This window comes from Embiotoca jacksoni, unplaced genomic scaffold (genome assembly GCF_022577435.1).
Source record: "Embiotoca jacksoni isolate LCO1_2020_lvr unplaced genomic scaffold, fEmbJac1.0.p SCAF_26, whole genome shotgun sequence".
NCBI classification, from domain to species: Eukaryota; Metazoa; Chordata; class Actinopteri; family Embiotocidae; genus Embiotoca; species Embiotoca jacksoni.
In genome coordinates, this window is record NW_027185377.1 from 609,017 (window position 1) to 629,489 (window position 20,473).

Below are 20,473 nucleotides of genomic sequence, written 5' to 3' on the forward strand. Positions count from 1 at the left end.
TATATATATATATATATATATATAGATTTTTTTCTCGTTTTGTTTGTTTTTATAACTCAACTTCAAAAATTGAGAATATTCAAAATACACTTTGACCTCACTTCGTTCTCTTGGTATTTACACGTATGTACAAGAGAAAAATTACACCGACAACGCGCCCGCCGCCCTGCTTCGTTTTTTTTTTTTTTTTTTTTTTTTTTTGTAACATTTTCTGAACAGATAGTGAGATACAAAAAAAATCTTTTTACTTTGTACATATATGTTTTTTTCCTTCTATAATAAGTTGCCCCATCCTCCCAACCCGTCTCACATCCAGACCTGGACAGCAGTCCGGAGAGCCCGTCGATGCCGTTTGACCCCCACCCCCTCCCCCTTTCCCCCCTCCCTCTCCCATTACTATATGGATGTACTGTGGGTGGCATCAATGGCTTCGGGTATGGGTCCTGCGGAGACTGCCTGGTAGGACATTGGCATGGGCGTCTTGCCAGGGCTCTGCCGGAAGAGCCCCCCGTTGGGCGCCCTGTGTTTGCACTGCATGGTGCCGCTGAGGCTGGTGCTGCTGAGCGGGTGGTGCGGCGGCAACGTGGTGCTGCCAGGGCCCTGGGACAGGGGTAGCGTCCTGCCTAGGGTCCCCCCATGGTGAGGGTGGGGAAGAGGAGGAGGTGGCCCCCCCTCCCCGGGGAGGAAGGTGGTCACAGCGAGGCCCGAGGGCGGGTAGTCCCGCACGGACTCCGGCCTCGGGCCCAGGGAGGCCTGGCTGGGCTGCATGCTGCCGATGTCCAGCGCAGAGATCTCGATAGAGGGGCCGGTGATCTGCTTGTGGGCCAAGTCCTCGTCCAAAAGACTGTTCATACGACGATGCACCTGTTCCAGATTCACCTCCTTGTCCTATAAAAGGAGGAGGAGGAGTGGGGGGGGAGTTGGGGGGGTGGAGGAGGACAGAGGAGAGACAGGGGGGAGGCAGGGGAAGGAGGGAGGAGGGACACAGAGGCTGAGATTGGCGATGGGCCGGTTTCTCAGACTGGTTCAGGTCTGCTGGCGCTCCATGCATTTCTCAATCGGGTTTTAGGACGCGGCCTTTTTTTGTTTTGGTTTGGTTTGAAGAGCCCAGACGGACCTGAGGCCACGGAAACCAATCTGTACGTGCACCTTGAAATCAAACTTGGCCAGTGAGTATTAAAGGTTGGATGTCTGGAGGAAAACAATCCTGGAGCCAAAGCGACCGAAAGGACGTTTGTTGTAGAGCTGCTGAATATAATTTTTTTTATTATTATAAAGGTGTAGAATACAGTTTGAGATCTTCAGAGGAGGCGTTGACGTGTTTCCTCGCTGCCCTTGGAGCCACTACGCTCGCAGCATCGGAACAATTTAATCAGAGCTGCGGCTGATGCCGCATCTCCCACCGGCCGCCGCTGTGCATACTCGTCAGGCATTAATAGACGCCGGAGTTTTCCCCCGCCGAAGCGCAGGTATGCCTCGGTATGGCGGGTCGGGGGAAGGTAGAGGACGAGGCGTGACTCACATGTTAAACTGAGCTCTCTGTGTCGATTAAAGCAGCTTTACAACAAACGTGCGGTGAAGTCGGCGGGCGTTCCTGAACGCATCCTGGCTCGGCCCCAGCATTGGATTCACTTCAACTCAGAGGTACGATGATATTAGTCACAGTAAACTCATCACAGTGATATTCAGAACGATGCACATGACAACGTTTACGCTGCATATTAATACCGCACACAGAACCAGCTGGGGTATACACCAGGGCTGCACCACCCCACCCTACCCCCGCTGATAGATCGGAGAAGATGTTTAATTATTTAATTTTTTAAATAAAGGTTTATAAATATAAATAATGATTTAAAACCTTTAATTATCCTCACTCCGATTCCTGACGCACATTAAAGGCGCTTTTATTGTGAAACAGCTACAGGAAGTGTAGTATATTTGGAAACAAATTTTTTTTATCTAAAACTACTTTAGTTTTGTTCAGTTCTGCTGGAAACAGATTTTTACATTTTGTACTTCTGTTGCATTAAAAGCTGCTCGCGGTGTTTGCTGCCCCCCGGTGGTCGTTACATGTCATTGTCACCAAATCAAGCAGGACTAAAATCTTAAACTGCCCATTTTTTTTTTAAATGTTTTTATGATTTAAAATGTTGCTTTAGCTTAAAAAAAAATTAAAAAGCTGCAAGTTTGGAGAAATTATCGGCATCGCTAGCGACTACTTTCTTGATTATCTGGAAAATCAGCTGCCGACGTGTTAAAAACTGAAATAAAACAGGTAGAAGTTTATCTCTGAAAGGCAGACAAGAGGCGGTTATTTTACGAAAAACACTTCCTCTCGAGATGAAAACATCTTTGTGTTCAGGTAGCGTGGTGTGGAGAGCACTTCCTGCAGGAACACATCTGGAACTGCGTCTAATAACCTACGAAAGCATCTCGAGGAAGCCGCGGTGCATCTCGACGCTGAGCGCCGCCGAGGCCAAACATCTGTCTGCATCCTTTGTTTGAAACCTTCAAGGAACACGTAAACACGCGGCGTGTTTGAATGATCCCTCTCCAGCCTCAAAGAGCTCCTCTCAAAGGAATTAAAACATGTCGGCGCAGCTTCTCGTTGCGGCGGACCGGCCCCTCATTAAAACATGTTTTCAGCTGCGTCAAAACTGGCGGCCGGCCTCAATAAATAAACGGCCGGGATTAACACCTCAGCCCGTCGTTAAAGAGCGACCGGTGATGTACGCGGAGAGGAAGACAACAACAGCCGTGTGAAAGCTGTCCATTAATTTAGAAAACAAACAGCTCTTTTAATGAGTGCTCCCAGTGGGGGGGCATTTTAAACCACTCTGCCTCCTGCTACTCTGCAAGTACTGCGACTGTTGAGTGGGTTGTGCTCAAGTGTGATAAGAACAGTTTCTGCTTCATTTAGGATTCAAGTGGCCCTGTGAAACATGGAAACCCTTCAGCGGGAGAACTCGATACCGACGTCTGTCAAAGGAAGGGGAGGTAGTCGAACAGAGACCAGCTCTGACGTGGACCTGTATCTTCCTGGGGCCGTTAAAGTGCTTCTATTTCTGATACCAATTTTATAAAATACCCCCCCAAAAAAAGAAAAATAAATTTACAATTCTTTCATGCAGGTTAGAGGGGGAGAGCGCAATCCAGGTTGTTTTGCGTAGCTACGATTTGCGGATGTAGATACTAGCGAGCCGGCTGCATTTAGAGAATCCTCCAAAATAACAAAATCACTTTAAAATGAGTGAGATAATGTCAGTTGGTGTAAATCTGAGAGGAACGCTACGCCGCACGGTTGTTTTATTGGCTAAGCCAGAGTCCATTGAAAAAAAATTTGGACTTTAAGACTCACTTATCTGAGAGGCAAATTATCTCTAACAGCATTTTAAAAGTGGATCATGGGTGAGTCACGTTACATAAACTCTCCGCATCGTTCAGATGGTACACTTCAGAATTTTTTGACATTTTTAGATTAAAATCTAAAAGGGAACCATACTTTGTGAAGCTACTTTGCTATTCAGCTAAGTGAGTCTTAAAATCCAACTTTTTCCGTTGGAGTCTGGCTTTGTGAGGCTGATTTGCCCCGTTACCAAATTGACACAACAGAAGAAATATATTTTAGTTCAATTAGATTTAACTTTTAATAAAAAAGTTAATTTTTGTTTCCAGAGCTGATCTGGCAATACAAATATTTTTAGGCTAAATTTGTTTTGATAACTTTGCTGCAACTCGTCTCCTGATAGATTAACACGTCCTAACAGTCCTGACAGTCCTAACAGTCCTACTATACATTTCCTGCAGGTGGTTTTGATCTTTTAAAGGCGAGAACACAATGCTGAGCTGTAATGATTTCATAAAAAAGGCACTAAGCTTGTTGTGTAACCGTTAAGGACGCTGAACACACCTAGAACAGGTGACAGTGAGGTCAGAGGTCAGCCCTTATGAAATGTGTTCACACAGTTAAAGATGAGCGACTGAAACAAGGCGAGGAGAAACAGAAAAGGCACTGAGGCACTGCAGGAGGGTTTCTAATGACGGGAGGCAGCGTTAACAACAGCATCGTATCGTCTGCATAGAGTGAAACCACAAATTCAATCAGCCGCAATTATTTGCTCTCAGATCATGAATTGAGTTAATTTTTTGTTTCCCTTTGAGCTGAAACGTTTTGTTCTGGAAATCATTTTCCTGCCAATCTTCCGATAAGGAAGGAGTCACAAGTAACTTAGCGATCGATTAAAGCCTCGTTTTTTTTTTAGAGAAAACTCTTCTTCGTCTGCAGCTACACTTAAATTAAAAAATACAAATTCTAAAATATTTTATCACTGATGTATTTATGTCATTTAGTTTATGGTTGAAACTGCGATTAAATTAAAAAGTTTGATTCTTTCTGGAATTTCCTGTATTTACTTATTAATATTTACGGAAAATATATCACATTCATTTCCAGAACTTCATGTATTAAGCACGTTTCTGCTCAGTTTTACCCAAAAGAATCCACCCTCTACAAAACAAAAGCACCTCGGCGACGGCACAGATATGCTTTCTTTTTTCACTCGGTTGTCTTTATTTCTGATAGTGTTAGAGGAGGTCTATTCTGACCTGTATCAATAGCTTCTGCTTCATCCCAGCCTCTCTCTCTGTCTGTCCAAATGTCCCTCCTCCCCTCCGATGAAGCAGTTGTAATGTCATTATATGTCAATGGACCAGAAACCCTTGCCAGTCTGTAATCCTTAGTAACCTGCACGAGATCATAGACAGTCAAGTGTAAATAAAAAATGAGAAGGATAGATGGAGAGAAGGAGAGGAGATAGATCACACGGGCGTCCACATTGACATATAATTTGCAATAAGACGTGACACAGTGATAGAACCAGGGCTAATGGACGGGGACGCTGGAGACAGATCTTATTGCTACAGGCTGACACATCCACTGTGTATATATATATATATATATATATATATATAATATATACTGTCTGCTCACACTTTAGTTTATGGATCCACATCGAAGTTGTACTTCCTGTTTGTCCCCTGTCACATGACTGCCGCCTGCCTCGAGTACGATCAGTGTGTTCCTGCTGAGGTGGATGTTGTTGGTGTGCGGAGGTAGAGATGGAGGTCTGAGGTCTGTTTCATGTTCAAGTGTGATGAGAGCCTAAAGAAGCAGTCTGAGCACGTGTCCTGTTGCAGACTAAAAATACCGTCGGCGTAACTCACAGCCTGCACGACTATTTTTTTTTTAGGAGTTCTAGTCTTAATCCAGTATTTACTGAGCAGCCAGGACACCCATCAGGTGATTAAATATCAGTTTAACAAATTTATTTTGCCATGGCCACATATTTTTTTCCTGACCAATCAGAGCTTGCAGTTTATGATTGGAGGAGGAGTCAGGAAACACGAACATAAACAAACAGCAGTGTCCGAAGCGAAACTGAAAACAGAGAAATGGAGGGTCACGTCTTTCGAATATTAAAGGTCTCTGGTCCTGTTTTTGTTTTTTTTACCAGCGCCTGGTAGCAATGCATTACTGCTGCCAGAAGGTGGCGGTAATGCACCTAAAAGCTGTTCTGCAAAGTGTCATTCGACAACTTATGAAGAAGAAAAATACGTCCGGTAAAACGTGTAGGCGCTGCGAGATCAGAAGCTTCAGTATCAACAGAAGAAACGTGAATTTTCTGCATCTTCGAAAATAGCCAAATTGTTTTCCTTGAATTGCCCGTTTCTAGTCAACCAATCGGAGCTGTCAGTCTGTGATTGGACGATGAATCAGCAGCGTGTGACGGAAACAAAAATGTAAACAAATGGCAGTGTCTGAAGTGAAGCTGTGGACACGTCTCACCAGGAGGACAGTACGTGTCCTCGCTAGCTTTCACTTTACTGCAGAGTCCGTCACCATCTTGCTAGTTCGGAGCGGTTTGGAGCAGGAAGTGACCATATTTGGACGAGCTGGGGGAGGAGCCAGCGGCGGACCTGACTGATCTGATTGGAAACCTGACGATACTACGTCCCGCAACCTGACTGCCTGTCAGGTTACAGCTATGAGAAGTTGAATGGGAGTCTATGGAGCTGGATGCTTTTTGGAGCCGACCTCTAGTGGCACTCGCTGGTATTGCAGGTTAACCTTTAAAAAACACACCCATTTTTTAGGTCTCTGCTCGAAAATTGCATATCCATAATAAAAAGTATATCTCTGCAACCACAATAATTATTATTATTATTTTTTATAATAAAGGGAACATTTGTGAGATTTGTTCAGATGTGTAAATATCAGTATATGTCCATATTTTAGTAATAGTTTTGCTAAGTCTTCTCCCGAGAGGCCTCTGGGGTTTAAAGGGAGAAGACACTTCTGCATCGGAACCATTTTTCAGACCCGGAAGCTACGAACTCTTTTATACTCAGATAATCTACCGTTTCTATCTTCTGCTGCTCGGTTCATTTTCAGGTCGTCAACATCATTTAACTACAACTTAAAACCAGATTACAGATTTAATTACAGCCGTTGTCTTTTATTAATTATTGTGTAGAATGTTGAAGCTAATCAGATGAAATAAGATGATTCAGATTCAGTGAAACGATATGAGAGCCCCTCTCTCTCTCTCTCTCTCTCTCTCTGTGTGTGCTTCATTATTTCTGTAATTAACTGCTGCTTGTTTCTGAGCGCTCGGTTCTCCGACATCGCTGACCTCCCTGCGTTCATCCTTCGTGGCCCGTTCAATGAAATAAACCCTAAAAAGCCTCCTTTTTTTGGAGGGGGGGGGACGAGCTCTGCAGCAGAGAAACAGCGGAGTGAGCTGGAGGAAACATTTAGCCGCTGAAGAGACGGATACTCCAGAGGGATGAAAACTTGATAAGTTGATAGCATGTTTGCTTTTGAGTCCGTCTTCACGCAGCTTCACTAACTGTCAGCTTGTTTCCTGAACTGTTGCTGGACTCGCTCCTCCGACATCTCACTGTTTGAAATGACGTCGGTATGTCGGTTCGTCGGTCTGTCGCCGGGACACCACGTCAGATAAAGACACATTTCAGCTGTTATTTTGCTAAATTCCTATGATATTTGTGAACAGAATCCCCTGCTGAAAGTGTGACATCATTAAGTCTTTCAAAATAAAACTGACTTTTAATACCAAAAATAAGTGTTCAACTGCAACGACAGGAAGTGACGGGGTTTGTGGGAAATGTGGTCTTATCATGGGGAATGAGGAATTATGTTAAATGAGTTTTCTCCACATTTTCTGTGACGTGCAGCCGGATAGTCATCACAGGAAGTCAGCGCAGATTACGGGAGTTGGTAAAAAAAATAATTCTCACTCTGTAAAATACTCGGTGACGTCTTGGAGGAACTGTTTTCTTCTTCATGTTCATTTGTGATGATAAAAGTTTCATCAGAGTCTTAAAGGAGACAGTTATTCATGAATATAGATGATCGTGCATTAATCCGTCACTCGCTGCTCTTCCTCTTTAAACCCCGCAAATGTGTGACTGTGTTTCATTCAGAGGAAGTGATGTCATCACCGACTGACTGCTGAGAGGTTCGAGATTCAGGAGGCACTTTGATGACCTGCAGCAGCTTTGAGATTTAAACTGAGTGTGTGTGTGTGAGTGTGTGTGTGTGTGTGTGTGTGTGTGTGTGTGTGTGTGTGTGTGTGAGTGTGAGTGTGAGTGTGTGTGAGTGTGAGTGTGTGTGTGTGTGTGTGTGTGTGTGTGTGTGTGTGTGAGTGTGAGTGTGTGTGAGTGTGTGTGTGTGTGTGTGTGAGTGTGTGTGAGTGTGAGTGTGTGTGAGTGTGTGTGAGTGTGAGTGTGTGTGTGTGTGAGTGTGTGTGTGTGAGTGTGTGTGTGTGTGTGTGTGTGCGTGTGTGTGTGTCTGAGTGTGTGTGCGTGTGTGCGTGCGTGTGTGCGTGTGTGCATGTGTGTGTGTGTGTGTGTGTGTGAGTGTGTGTGTGTGTGAGTGTGTGTGTGTGAGTGTGTGTGTGTGTGTGTGTGTGCGTGTGTGTGTGTCTGAGTGTGTGTGCGTGTGTGCGTGCGTGTGTGCGTGTGTGCATGTGTGTGTGTGTGTGTGTGTGAGTGTGTGTGTGTGAGTGTGTGTGTGTCTGAGTGTGTGCGTGTGTGTCTGAGTGTGTGTGCGTGTGTGCGTGCGTGTGTGCGTGTGTGCATGTGTGTGTGTGTGTGTGTGTGTGTGAGTGTGTGTGTGTGTCTGAGTGTGTGCGTGTGTGTGTGTGTGTGCGTGCGTGCGTGTGTGTCTGAGTGTGTGTGCGTGTGTGCGTGCGTGTGTGCGTGCGTGAGTGTGTGTGTGTGTGTGTGTGTGTGTGTGTGTGTGTTAATTATAATCTCTGCAGGACCTCCTCTGTAGCAGGAAATTACCGAAGCTTCACTGTAAGAATGAGTTTAGCACGAGAATTCAATACGGAGCACTTGAATGGTGACGGAGCAGCGCTGTCGGGTTCAACACCGACATGGAGCTCTGTTTTTATCTGTTTTTATCTGTTTTTATCTGTTTTTATTTGTTTTTATTTGTTTTTATTTGCTTTTATCTGTTTTTATTTGTTTTTATTTGTTTTTATTTATTTTTATTTGTTTTGATCTGTTTTGATCTGTTTTTATTTGTTTTTATTTGTTTTTATTTGTTTTGATCTGTTTTGATCTGTTTTGATTTGTTTTGATCTGTTTTGATCTGTTTGATCTGTTTTGATTTGTTTTGATCTGTTTGATCTGTTTGATCTGTTTTGATCTGTTTTGATTTGTTTTGATTTGTTTTGATCTGTTTTGATTTGTTTTGATCTGTTTGATCTGTTTGATCTGTTTTGATCTGTTTGATCTGTTTGATCTGTTTTGATCTGTTTTGATCTGTTTGATCTGTTTGATCTGTTTGATCTGTTTTGATTTGTTTTGATTTGTTTTGATCTGTTTTGATTTGTTTTGATCTGTTTGATCTGTTTTGATCTGTTTTGATCTGTTTTGATCTGTTTTGATTTGTTTTGATCTGTTTGATCTGTTTTGATCTGTTTTGATTTGTTTTGATCTGTTTGATCTGTTTTGATCTGTTTTGATCTGTTTTGATTTGTTTTGATTTGTTTTGATCTGTTTTGATTTGTTTTGATCTGTTTGATCTGTTTGATCTGTTTTTCCTCTGTGAAACTCTTCACTCCGCCGTGTGCTCGTAATGCTTCGAGGTTTTTGCGCTTAAAGAAGCTGCTGCTGCGTGAGTGCATTAGTAGAGCTGATGGTCTGTATGCTTGGAAACAGAAACAGATGAGCTCTGGTGGTGGTGGTGGAGGAGGTGGTGGAGGGAGGGGGTGGTGGTGGTGGTGGGGGGGAGTAATGGACGGATAAAAGAAAAAATGGACGGGAGTAATAATAATAATAATAATAATAATAATAATAATAATAAGAGACCAAATTTGATTTCAATCAGTGGCGTGGTCTGGTGTGGCGCCGAGCTGTGTCCCCGCTCTGACTCTATCTGACCCTCTCCTCTACAGCTGGGTGTACTGCAGCTCCACTAAGTCGGGGCTGGCGTCTGCGGCTGGATCCTTAAAGTAGAGTGTGGCAGTGTCCTCCCCCCGCGGGCCCGTCCGCCGGGCCCGGTGCTCGGTCACCTCTTTGGGCTGCTCCTGGCGGCAGCGGTTGCCGCTCCACCACGCCTCCAGCCCGGCCACCAGGCAGGCCAGCAGCAGGCCCGCCGCCAGGATGCAGAAGATGCCGGCGAAGCTGTGCAGCTTGAGGGAGCGGCTGTCTGGGTGGGCGGCGCCGGCGTGGCTGCTCAGGTCGCAGCGGCCGGCGCGCGGCCACCACTTCTGCTTCATGATGTCCAGGTCGCCTTTCTCCTGCAGCTCCAGGATCCTGCAGGAGGGAAAGGAGGGGGGCGGGAGGGGGGGACAGGTGAGTCGCTCGGAGGCTGGAAGAGCCCGAGGCCACTTCCTGCTTCAAATCTCAGCTCCGCTCTCACCGGGACGACTCGTGACCTCGAGTCTTTCGCTTCGTGGAAGAAGAAAAATAGTGATTTTGATTCTGCAGCTACACAGTGAAACAGGAGATAAGAACATTTAGAGACCCTTAAAAGTTTTAAAACTTTACAAGATACATGAGATACGTTGATATAGAGAGAGACAGCAGCGCAAGCTCTCTCCTCAAAGTTAGCATGTTGCTGATGATATTCAGTGTTAATAAGTCATCAGTTAGTCGGACTGCTCTGTGGTCACTGGACAGATGGACTGAAGGGATCGAAGGATTATCGCTGCTAACTTTGAGGATGCCGTCGAGTCTCGTGGTCTCACCGCCTCCAGCTGAGAACCAAATCTGAGGTCTTCAACATGAATCCTCAGAACCTGAAGCAGCTGCTGCAAATTCATGAACAAAGAGAGGCTCCTGAAGGTGGAGTTATCTCCTGAATCTGTGGTGTGCTCAGACGTCAGCGTGGAGCGACTTGTGCTACGACGGCGTCGCGTTGAGTTCTGGAGTTAATGAAGCGACTCGCGGCCGCCGGAGAACGATCTGCTCTCGCTACGGTAGAAATTGGAGCCCAATTTGCTATATTTAATCTGCTCGGCTCAGCGTGAACGTGTTGAAGGTCAGCCCCCCCCCTCCCAAACACCCCGAGGACAAAATAGTTTTTACGGCACAAATGAGCTGCAGAAGCAACAAACTCTGTAAAGGTTATTAACAGCCGGATTATCAATCGGAGGTAACGCAGCAGTGATGGGACGACGTATTAAAACGGGCCGATAATGGCTTTCCCTGCCGAACAATAGCTCTGCCCTCAATTTAACACCCGGACGTGTTATTCCTGATCGTCCCTGCGGCTCCGCGACGCCTCGGGAGGCCCGGCGGACGTCTGCTGAACCGGCCGGTTGTCTCCTTTTCAGTCCCACAAATTAATCCCCTAAATAAACACAGAAGAGCTTAATTAAAAGGAGGAAGCAGAGGGAGGAGGAGGAGGAGGAGGAGAAGGGAACCTCTGTCAGCTAGTCAACATCCACCTGAACATCAGGGGACTGGAGAGGAAACGGAACTGCAGAACCAGAACGATCCGGTCCAGGAGGAGGTTTGGAAATGAGAAGAATAATAACATCAGTCTGTTAAGTATTAAGACACTGTTAGCCTAGCTTAGCATAAAGACTGATTAACCTCTGATTAATGGGTTAAAACCTGAAGTTTTTCTGAAAAAACATATAGTATCTAAAAATGAACCACAGACCTGTCAATCAAACAGTGTCTGTTTGATTGACAGGTCTGTGGTTCATTAAACAGGTCTTCTTGAATCTTCTTTTCTAATGAATGAGGGATTATTTTCAGATGGACCTCCAGAAAACTAATAAGAAGGAGTGACTTTAGCTAACAACACCGAGATAACTGATGGACACATTTTATTAAAAAAAAACAAAAAAACAAACAAAAAAAACAAATCAACATATTTACGTCATTCATGACACAAAAAATAAGCAACACAATTAAAAAGCCAAAACAAACACATAACAATGTCAATGATAGTGTTGGTCACGTGACAGGAGATTTACTCCTGAAAAATGGTTCTGATCCAGAAGTGTCTTCAGCTGCAATACCAGCGAGTGCCACTAGAGGTCGGCTCCAAAAAGCCTCCGGCTCCATAGACTCCCATTCAACTTCTCTCATCAAATCCAAAGTGAATAAAATGTGTCCATCAGTTATCTCGGTGTTGTTAGCTAAAGTCACTCCTTCTTATTAGTTTTCTGGAGGTCCATCTGAAAATAATCCCTCATTCATTAGAAAAGAAGATTCAAGAAGACCTGTTTTTGGGGGCGTGTCTGTTTGATTGACAGGCCTGTGGTGCAGTCAGGTTACAGCTATCGGTGGGCGGGACGTAGTATCGTCAGGTTTCCGATCAGATCGGTCAGATCCACCGCTGGCTCCTCCCCCAGCTCGTCCAAATATGGTCACTTCCTGCAGGTTTTTCCCAAATTGTTGAACTTTTCCTTTAGAAGTATCGGAGCTGTTTAAAAGCTGCTAATCGTCTGATCGATATTAAAACTTCATTATCTGTCAGCGGGTTTGTTGTTTTAACGATCTGCAGCTTTGGAACAAAAGGAGAATAAAATTCAATTTAAAATCTGATGCAGTTTCTCTGAATGTAAATGAATTGTTTTTTTTCCTGAATCTGATCAATACTGTTGATTTGTTGTGTTTACCATCCGAACAGAATCTCCCTTACGTTACATCCACTTCCTGCTTTGCTCCGGGCGCTGATCGATGCGAGACGGCTGAGAAAAAGGTTTCTCTTCTTTTTTGGTAGCTGCCCATTAATTCATGATGTAATAATGTGGAGATTTACTAAACAATGTTTTTAAACTCGCTCTGGGATCAATTTGAGTCGGGAGCTTTTTATTCTGCGGCTCGCTGACTTCACCTAAACACGATGGAGCTTCCGGAAAAAACAATTCTCAAAAAAACTAAGGCGGTAATTAGTGCACGTCGCACCCCGAATAATCCCGTTATCTTCACAACGAGCTCGTTTCATGTGAGATTAATTGAGTTGAGCGTTGAGCGCCGTTATAGATTTAAACTCTGGACTGCAGGACCTCGACTTGCCCGTGAAGTTCGGAGTCGGCGTGACAGTCAAAGGTCACTGCGACCTCATAAAACACGTCTGTGGCCATAAATGAAGAATTCCTCATTTATTACAACAAAAACTTCACAAACAACAGAATAAAATGATGATATTCTGTATCCAAAAGGTCAAAGGTCATCTTCAATGCAGCATCATAATGCTCCACAACGGAGGAACAGAAGGGGAGAAACATCTGGTCTGATCCTGATCCGGTGACACCATCTTGGTTTGGACTTGTCTTAAACTGGTTTCAAACCTGGTTTTGGTTTTAAACTGGTTTCACATGTGGTTTTGGAGTCGTTTTCTTGGTAAATGGTGTGAATGTGTGACTCTAATCTCAGGTGTCCAACTTGAAATTGTGCCGACTGCAGACCTTCGGTGTGTCGGTTCAACATGAGCGTGAAACGTCCACCTTTTACAATCTGGAGCTTCATTGCAGCAAAATCCAGATTTGAAGCATCGTCTGTTGTCACGGCAACCACTTTGTGTTCTATCAGAATCAGATTGATTGGAAAATCTTCTTCACTACAGATATCATGTGATCATCTCATGTTTGCAGCTGTTTTAAAAGCCTCCCTGCAGCTTCAGCACACCTCCACCTCTGGATGTTCTCCAGGTAAGCTCCGCCCCATGAGGTCACTTACTTCTGGGAGAAGAGGTCTCTGTAGGGGCTGCCGTGCTGCATGGCGATGCCGTAGCCCTTACTGCTCATGCTGTTTCCCGACACGGTGATGGTGCAGTCGTCGTCCGTCAGCGCGGCGTACTCCAGCACCGCCATGTCCCACAGGAAGGCGTAGGGACTCTTCTTCGCCTGCAGACACAGATGAAGTCCATGTCTGTAAATCTGGAACATTTTATTAGAAAATTAATCTGTGATAAATCTGCTCATCAATTAATGGTTCAAAACTAAAACAATTCTAGAATTATAGAACTTCCAGGTTTGAAAATTGAATTATTTTCTGCTTTTTTATCTGTTTTGTATTAAATGTTTTGGAGTTTGGACATTTGGTCCGAAAAAAAACCTCCCTTCAAAATAAAAGCACTATTTAGGAGCCATATCAAAGTATAGTTGTAGTAGTTTAATATTTTATGAAAATAATTGTTTAAATAAAAAACTGCATGTTCATGTTGTTATCCACAGGTTTTTAGCATGTGATATGTAGTATGTCGAACATACGGCAGCATCGGCGTGTTGATCTCATCAGACGGGAAAACATCCTTCAGTTTTAGGAGTTTGAACATTTGGTGGACCTGCAGCCACGAAACCCCCAAAAATATTTAATAATACCTCAGAAATGTCCAGATTCGGCTTTTACTCTCCTGTTTACTCATTTTAGTTCACTCCTGACGGCTTGTTTCTGTGTTCTTGTTGAGTTTGGTGTGTTTGTACAGTTTCCTGCGTCGGCCGTGTTTTCTCTGCTGCAGCAGCCTCCACCTCTCCAACCTGTTCACTCACAATCCAGCGTTCGGCTCTCCTCCTCCCTTTTTATAGCAACAGAGACTCGGAGTCTTTGGATCCTTTTCATGCTGTTACAACCTAATTACCACGTCACGCCCTGAGCGGCTGCTCGCTTTGTGCTCGTCGTCTGAGGGGAGTCGGTTTGTTCTCCAGGTGACACGAAGGGAAACAAAAGCCGTGCGGTGTTTGCAGAACCGTACAAAGATGCTCAGAGACGCGACGACACGCTTAGATGCAGAGCAGCAAACTAAAAAAAGGCACTTATGAATCAAAGGAGGACAAACGGGGACACAAACACTCAGAGGAGCCGGTTACTGTCACGACCCCGGGCTCCGTGCAGCGAGCAGCGAGACGACACATCAAACCTCAACAACCGCACAGCAACGCTTCTTTATTTTACCATCCAACAGCATTTTATTGCAGATACAGCTGAAAAGATGAAAAACTTTACTGCACCGATGAAGTCAGACGAATTCTCTGATCTCCAGTTCTGACCCACAGAAAGCTGAACTGGACTCATCGTCTGGCATTTCACCTACGCAGCTGAAGTTACAGAAAGCTAACTGCACCATCGTACGTATCATTATTATTATTATATGCAGTCGACACTGAATCAGAGCCGAAGATGTCGTGATTATGAAGACGATCTTTTCTTCTTACAGTTCTCACTGAGAAAGATGAAACTGTTCAGAAACAAAGCGCCTGAGAGGACCTGGCAGCATGTGGGAGGACGTCGTACGGAAAAGCACTCAACAACAGCCAGAGAAGCCATTAAAGTGTGTGTGTGTGTGTGTGTGTGTGTGTGTGTGTGTGTGTGTGTGTGTGTGTGTGTGTGTGTGTGTGTGTGTGTGTGTGTGTGTGTGTGTGTGTGTGTGTGTGTGTGTGTGTGTGAGTGTGCGGTTTGGGGTTACAGCGGGGAGGAAAACGTCAAAGAATCTGGGGGGATGTTTATCATGCAAATGGCTGAATAATGGATGTGCTCCGAGCCGATTTGTCTCCGACGCTAATTTGTCATCGGCTCTTTGGGAGATCTATGAGCATAATAACGCACAGCAGCGAAACACGACTTCTGTTTTCATACAAACACACACACACACACACACACACACACACACACACACACACACACACACACACACACACACACACACACACACACACCGACTCTCTAATTCGTGTATTGTGGAATTGCTACTGCAATTAAGTAATGGGTAAACAGAGGAGCGCCTGCTGAGAGTAAAACAGGGGGAATGCCTCTATGTGTGTGTGTGTGTGTGTGTGTGTGAGTGTGTGTGTGAGAGTGTGTGTGTGTGTGTGTGTGTGTGTGTGTGAGAGTGTGTGTGCATGTGTGTGTTTGTATGTGTGTGTGCGTATGTGTGTTAAAAACACACAACTAAACCACAACATCACACGAGCCGGTTTTTCAGACCTGAAGCTATGAACATTTTTATAAACTGAGATTAGTTCATGCTATGGCGCCCCCTGGCTGCAAACACTCGCGTTGGACTTAAAAGAGGAACGTTTGCCGATGAAACAGCAGGAAATTCATCACAAAATTGGAAAAAAAAAAAGTTCTGCTGCTATGTTCACGTGATTTATAGTTGTTCATCTAAAACACTGCAGTAAATCTCTGAGGTGACGTTAAACATCATATGGAGGACATCTGAGCGAGGAAACTGAATACTCAGCACTTATTAATGATCCGCTGATTTTATCCGGTTTATTCACGCGCCCTCCGCGGTACCTTGCGAATGCCCTCCGACGGGCTGGACACGGAGTAGTCCAGGCCGTCGCTCCTGCTGATGGTCCTCCACAGCTCAGCGTAGGTGCTGTCCTGCTCCAGAGGGTTGGTGCCTTTGTTCCTGAAGTAGTCGTAGACGGCAGAGTCCCTCACGGTGCCGTAGTCCACATCGATCTGCCGCGCCAAGTCCTGGAACGACCTGCGGGGACACGAAGGGAAAACACCGTCGGTTTGCTGTTTGTGTCGAGTCATTCTCGCGCTCCAAGAACTGCTGGAAAAAAGAAGCAAACATTTTACTGAAAGCCTTTTTTTGTCTGTGAACTGGTCCAGGCTCTGGTGCAGGTTCTGGTGCAGGTTCTGGTCCAGGTTCTGGTGCAGGTTGGGGGTCCAGATTTAGCTTTAATTTGGAACCCTCTGTTGGACCAACGTCTACCAGACTGCTCGGAGGACAGTTAACAGGTTTGTAGACAATTTAAAGCAGAATCACAAAATTACACATTTTATCTACTTATTTGTTCAGTTATATATTTTGTGAATCATATCTTCTTAATTTATTTATTTTTAAGTCATATTCAAACATATTTAGTGTTACCCATGTGAAGTCATTAAATGTCAATTCTTGACTGTAATTAAATGTATAAATATTGATGTCTTCTCTAAACTGACTTCAGGTCTGTGTTTATTTAATATATTTATTGATCTGTGAGTCCTGTTGGAGCTGAGAGACCAGATTTAATCAACAACACCCACGAGACCGATGGATTCGTATCTCCTGTCGCCTCGAGGTGTTTAAACCAAGCTGCCGCGTTTTTCTTCTTCTGTGTTTTAATAAGAACGAACAGAAAGGATTCAGAACTTCATCAAAACAAACAACAGGCACAATATTGATTTTCAAATAAACAAAATGAAGATGAAAAGAAAAAAAAAGTAATTTCAGTCACAGAAACCTGCGGCCATGAAGAGTTAAAAAAAAACAAACTCTAAGTGGAACAGGAAGTGACGTTCGTCTAATCAACAGCAAAAATTAATTCCTGCTGGGTTTAATTTCTGCTCAGAAACTTCACATCCTGATGTAGATTTATTTTACGGCTTGAAGTTGAAGCTGCTCGTTAAAACGTTCCTGGAAAAGTTGATTGTTTTTCTGCAGAAGTTCCTCATCGAGGTTATAAAACTCCAAAAGAGCTTCGTTCTGTTTTAGTTTTCTTGGACGTTAAAAAAGTTAAAATCCAGATTTTCACTGGGTCCTGGAGGATTGTTGACCCTCCACCGCTCCACTTTGTTCTCCGTCAGTGTTTTTAGTAAATCACCGTGAAGCTTCCTGTTCAAGTTTGTCCTCATTTGCACAAAAAACACTCGCCGTCTTGTTTTTCACCTCGAGGCCACGAAGCCGTGAAACTGATCTGAGTTCAACCTCAGCGGAAAACAAAAACAACACGTCTCCGAGACACTCGGGGAAAAAAAGCACAAAAAAAAACACAGCACTCACAGCTCCTCCTCCTCATTATCATCATCATCATCTTCCTCAATTCCCTGCTACAAACTCAGAAGGTTCATTTTCAGAAGCACAGTGTCTCTGTGAGAAAAAACACTGAGGACTCTTTCAAATATAACATTTTTAAAGAGAATCTGATGAACACAAAATACTGATGTGGAAAACTCACTAAGACTCACTAAAACTCACTAAGACCCACCAAGACTCACTAAAACTCACTAAAACTCACCAAGACTCACTAAAACTCACTAAAACTCACCAACACTCACCAAGACTCACTAAAACTCACCAAGACTCACTAAAACTCACTAAGACCCACCAAGACTCACTAAAACTCACTAAAACTCACCAAGACTCACTAAAACTCACTAAAACTCACCAACACTCACCAAGACTCACTAAAACTCACCAAGACTCACCAAAACTCACTAAGACTCACTAAAACTCACCAAAACTCACCAAAACTCACTAAAACTCACTAAGACTCACTAAAACTCGCTAAAACTCATTAAAACTCACCAAGACTCACTAAAACTCACTAAGACTCACTAAAACTCACCAAGACTCACCAAAACTCACCAAAACTCGCTAAAACTCACTAAAACTCACCAAAACTCACTAAGACTCACTAAAACTCGCTAAAACTCACTAAAACTCACTAAGACTTACTAAAGCTCACCAAAACTCACTAAAACTCACTAAAACTCACTAAGACTCACTAAAACTCACCAAAACTCACTAAAACTCACTAAGACTCACTAAAACTCGCTAAAACTCACTAAAACTCATTAAAACTCACCAAAACTCACCAAGACTCACTAAAACTCGCTAAAACTCACTAAAACTCACTAAGACTTACTAAAGCTCACCAAAACTCACTAAAACTCACTAAGACTCACTAAAACTCACCAAAACTCACCAAAACTCACTAAAACTCACTAAAACTCACTAAAACTCGCTAAAACTCACTAAAACTCACTAAGACTTACTAAAACTCACTAAAACTCACCAAGACTCACTAAAACTCACTAAAACTCACCAACACTCACCAAGACTCACTAAAACTCACCAAGACTCACTAAAACTCACTAAGACCCACCAAGACTCACTAAAACTCACTAAAACTCACCAAGACTCACTAAAACTCACTAAAACTCACCAACACTCACCAAGACTCACTAAAACTCACCAAGACTCACCAAAACTCACTAAGACTCACTAAAACTCACCAAAACTCACCAAAACTCACTAAAACTCACTAAGACTCACTAAAACTCGCTAAAACTCACTAAAACTCATTAAAACTCACCAAGACTCACTAAAACTCACTAAGACTCACTAAAACTCACCAAGACTCACCAAAACTCGCTAAAACTCACTAAAACTCACCAAAACTCACTAAAACTCACTAAGACTCACTAAAACTCGCTAAAACTCACTAAAACTCACTAAGACTTACTAAAGCTCACCAAAACTCACTAAAACTCACTAAGACTCACTAAAACTCACCAAAACTCACTAAAACTCACTAAGACTCACTAAAACTCGCTAAAACTCACTAAAACTCATTAAAACTCACCAAAACTCACTAAAACTCACCAAAACTCACTAAAACTCACCAAGACTCACTAAAACTCGCTAAAACTCACTAAAACTCACTAAGACTTACTAAAGCTCACCAAAACTCACTAAAACTCACTAAGACTCACTAAAACTCACCAAAACTCACCAAAACTCACCAAAACTCACTAAAACTCACCAAAACTCACCAAAACTCACTAAAACTCACCAAGACTCACTAAAACTCGCTAAAACTCACTAAGACTTACTAAAGCTCACCAAAACTCACTAAAACTCACTAAGACTCACTAAAACTCACCAAAACTCACCAAAACTCACTAAAACTCACTAAAACTCGCTAAAACTCACTAAAACTCATTAAAACTCACCAAAACTCACCAAAACTCACTAAAACTCACTAAGACTCACTAAAACTTGCTAAAACTCACTAAAACTCAATAAGACTTACTAAAGCTCACTAAAACTCACTAAAACTCATTAAAACTCACTAAAACTCACTAAGACTCACTAAGACTCACTAAAACGCACTAAAACTCACTAAAACTCTGCTTCCTGTTCGTCTTCTGCTGAACTTAGAAATCCAGACTTCATGAAACTGTTCACATCATGTTGTTTGAACTTCTGAACACTTTCAAACTTTTCCTCTCGACTCGCAGTTTCCAAACTGCGCCACGAATGAGGTGTCGAGGTGGTAACGACGGGAGGGTCAAAGGCCAGGGAGGCTGCGAGCGGGGAGTCGGTGGAGACTCGAGACTTCACATGCATTAAACACTCGAACTCAACAGCCGTGGAGAAATGTTCCAGCTGAGAGTCTTTTTAGCAAAACAGTCGACCCGCAAAATGTTTTAGCGCCGCCGGTGAGGTCCGTCAGATCAGAGACGACCCGCAGCTCCGCTTGACCTCCCACGGAGGGGGCGGAGCCTCTGGAGGTTCAGGAAGGTGTGAGGAACTTCTCATAAGCATTAATGCAGAACAATACAGAACATTATCTGCTGTAATATTCTGTATATTCTATAATTATCTTTATACATGTGGTGGTATTATTAGCCCCTCCCAGCTCGTCCAAATATGGTCACTTCCTGCTCCAAACCGCTCCGAACTAACAAAGATGGTGACGGACAGAATCTGAACTGGAGGATTCATAATGTTCACAAACCAATGATGACATCACTGATGGATGATGACATCACTGCTGGTTGGTACTTGGTGGGAACATTTCTTGTTATTTTAAGTTAATTCTCGTTGTCGTCAGTTTGAGTTTTTCAAGACGGGAAAAGACGAAGAGTCGATAAAAAACCTGTTTTAATGAGGTTTTCTTCCTCTCCGGAGGTTTAATGGTACCAACTGGAGAATTAGCGCCACCTGCTGTTTAACTCATAAACCAATATTCACAGAAAAATAATAAATGAGCGCCAATCCCAAAAATAATAAAACAGCTGTTTTCCAAGTAAATTACTGTCGATACAGAAAAAGGTCTGAATGATGGAAGTTTTGAGGGAAAATTCAGATGCTGTTTGTGTCATTCGGAGCTCGTTACGTGTCTGAATAATGTATTTGTTTACATGGTGATGAGCTGCAGATGTCGGTGTGTGTGTGTCCGTGTGTGCGTGT

General features: G+C 43.6%; 1 protein-coding gene across 3 annotated transcripts in view; it reads right to left on the reverse strand.

The window, feature by feature from the left end:
* Window positions 1-389: 389 nt before the first annotated feature.
* LOC138204591 (glutamate receptor ionotropic, delta-1-like) overlaps window positions 390-20,473 on the reverse strand; it is a 335,718-nt gene continuing 315,634 nt past the window's right edge. For 2 of the 3 annotated variants that reach the window (XM_069159925.1, XM_069159923.1), the window contains 5 exons: window positions 15,793-15,988; window positions 13,234-13,400; window positions 9,606-9,849; window positions 4,609-4,747; window positions 390-888 (listed from right to left, as the gene is read on the reverse strand). In XM_069159925.1, the coding sequence (XP_069016026.1) occupies window positions 422-888; window positions 4,609-4,747; window positions 9,606-9,849; window positions 13,234-13,400; window positions 15,793-15,988 (1,213 nt within the window). In that variant the 3' untranslated portion in view covers window positions 390-421. The remainder of the gene's footprint in view (window positions 889-4,608; window positions 4,748-9,605; window positions 9,850-13,233; window positions 13,401-15,792; window positions 15,989-20,473) is intronic. The other variant, XM_069159924.1, reaches the window with a different exon arrangement.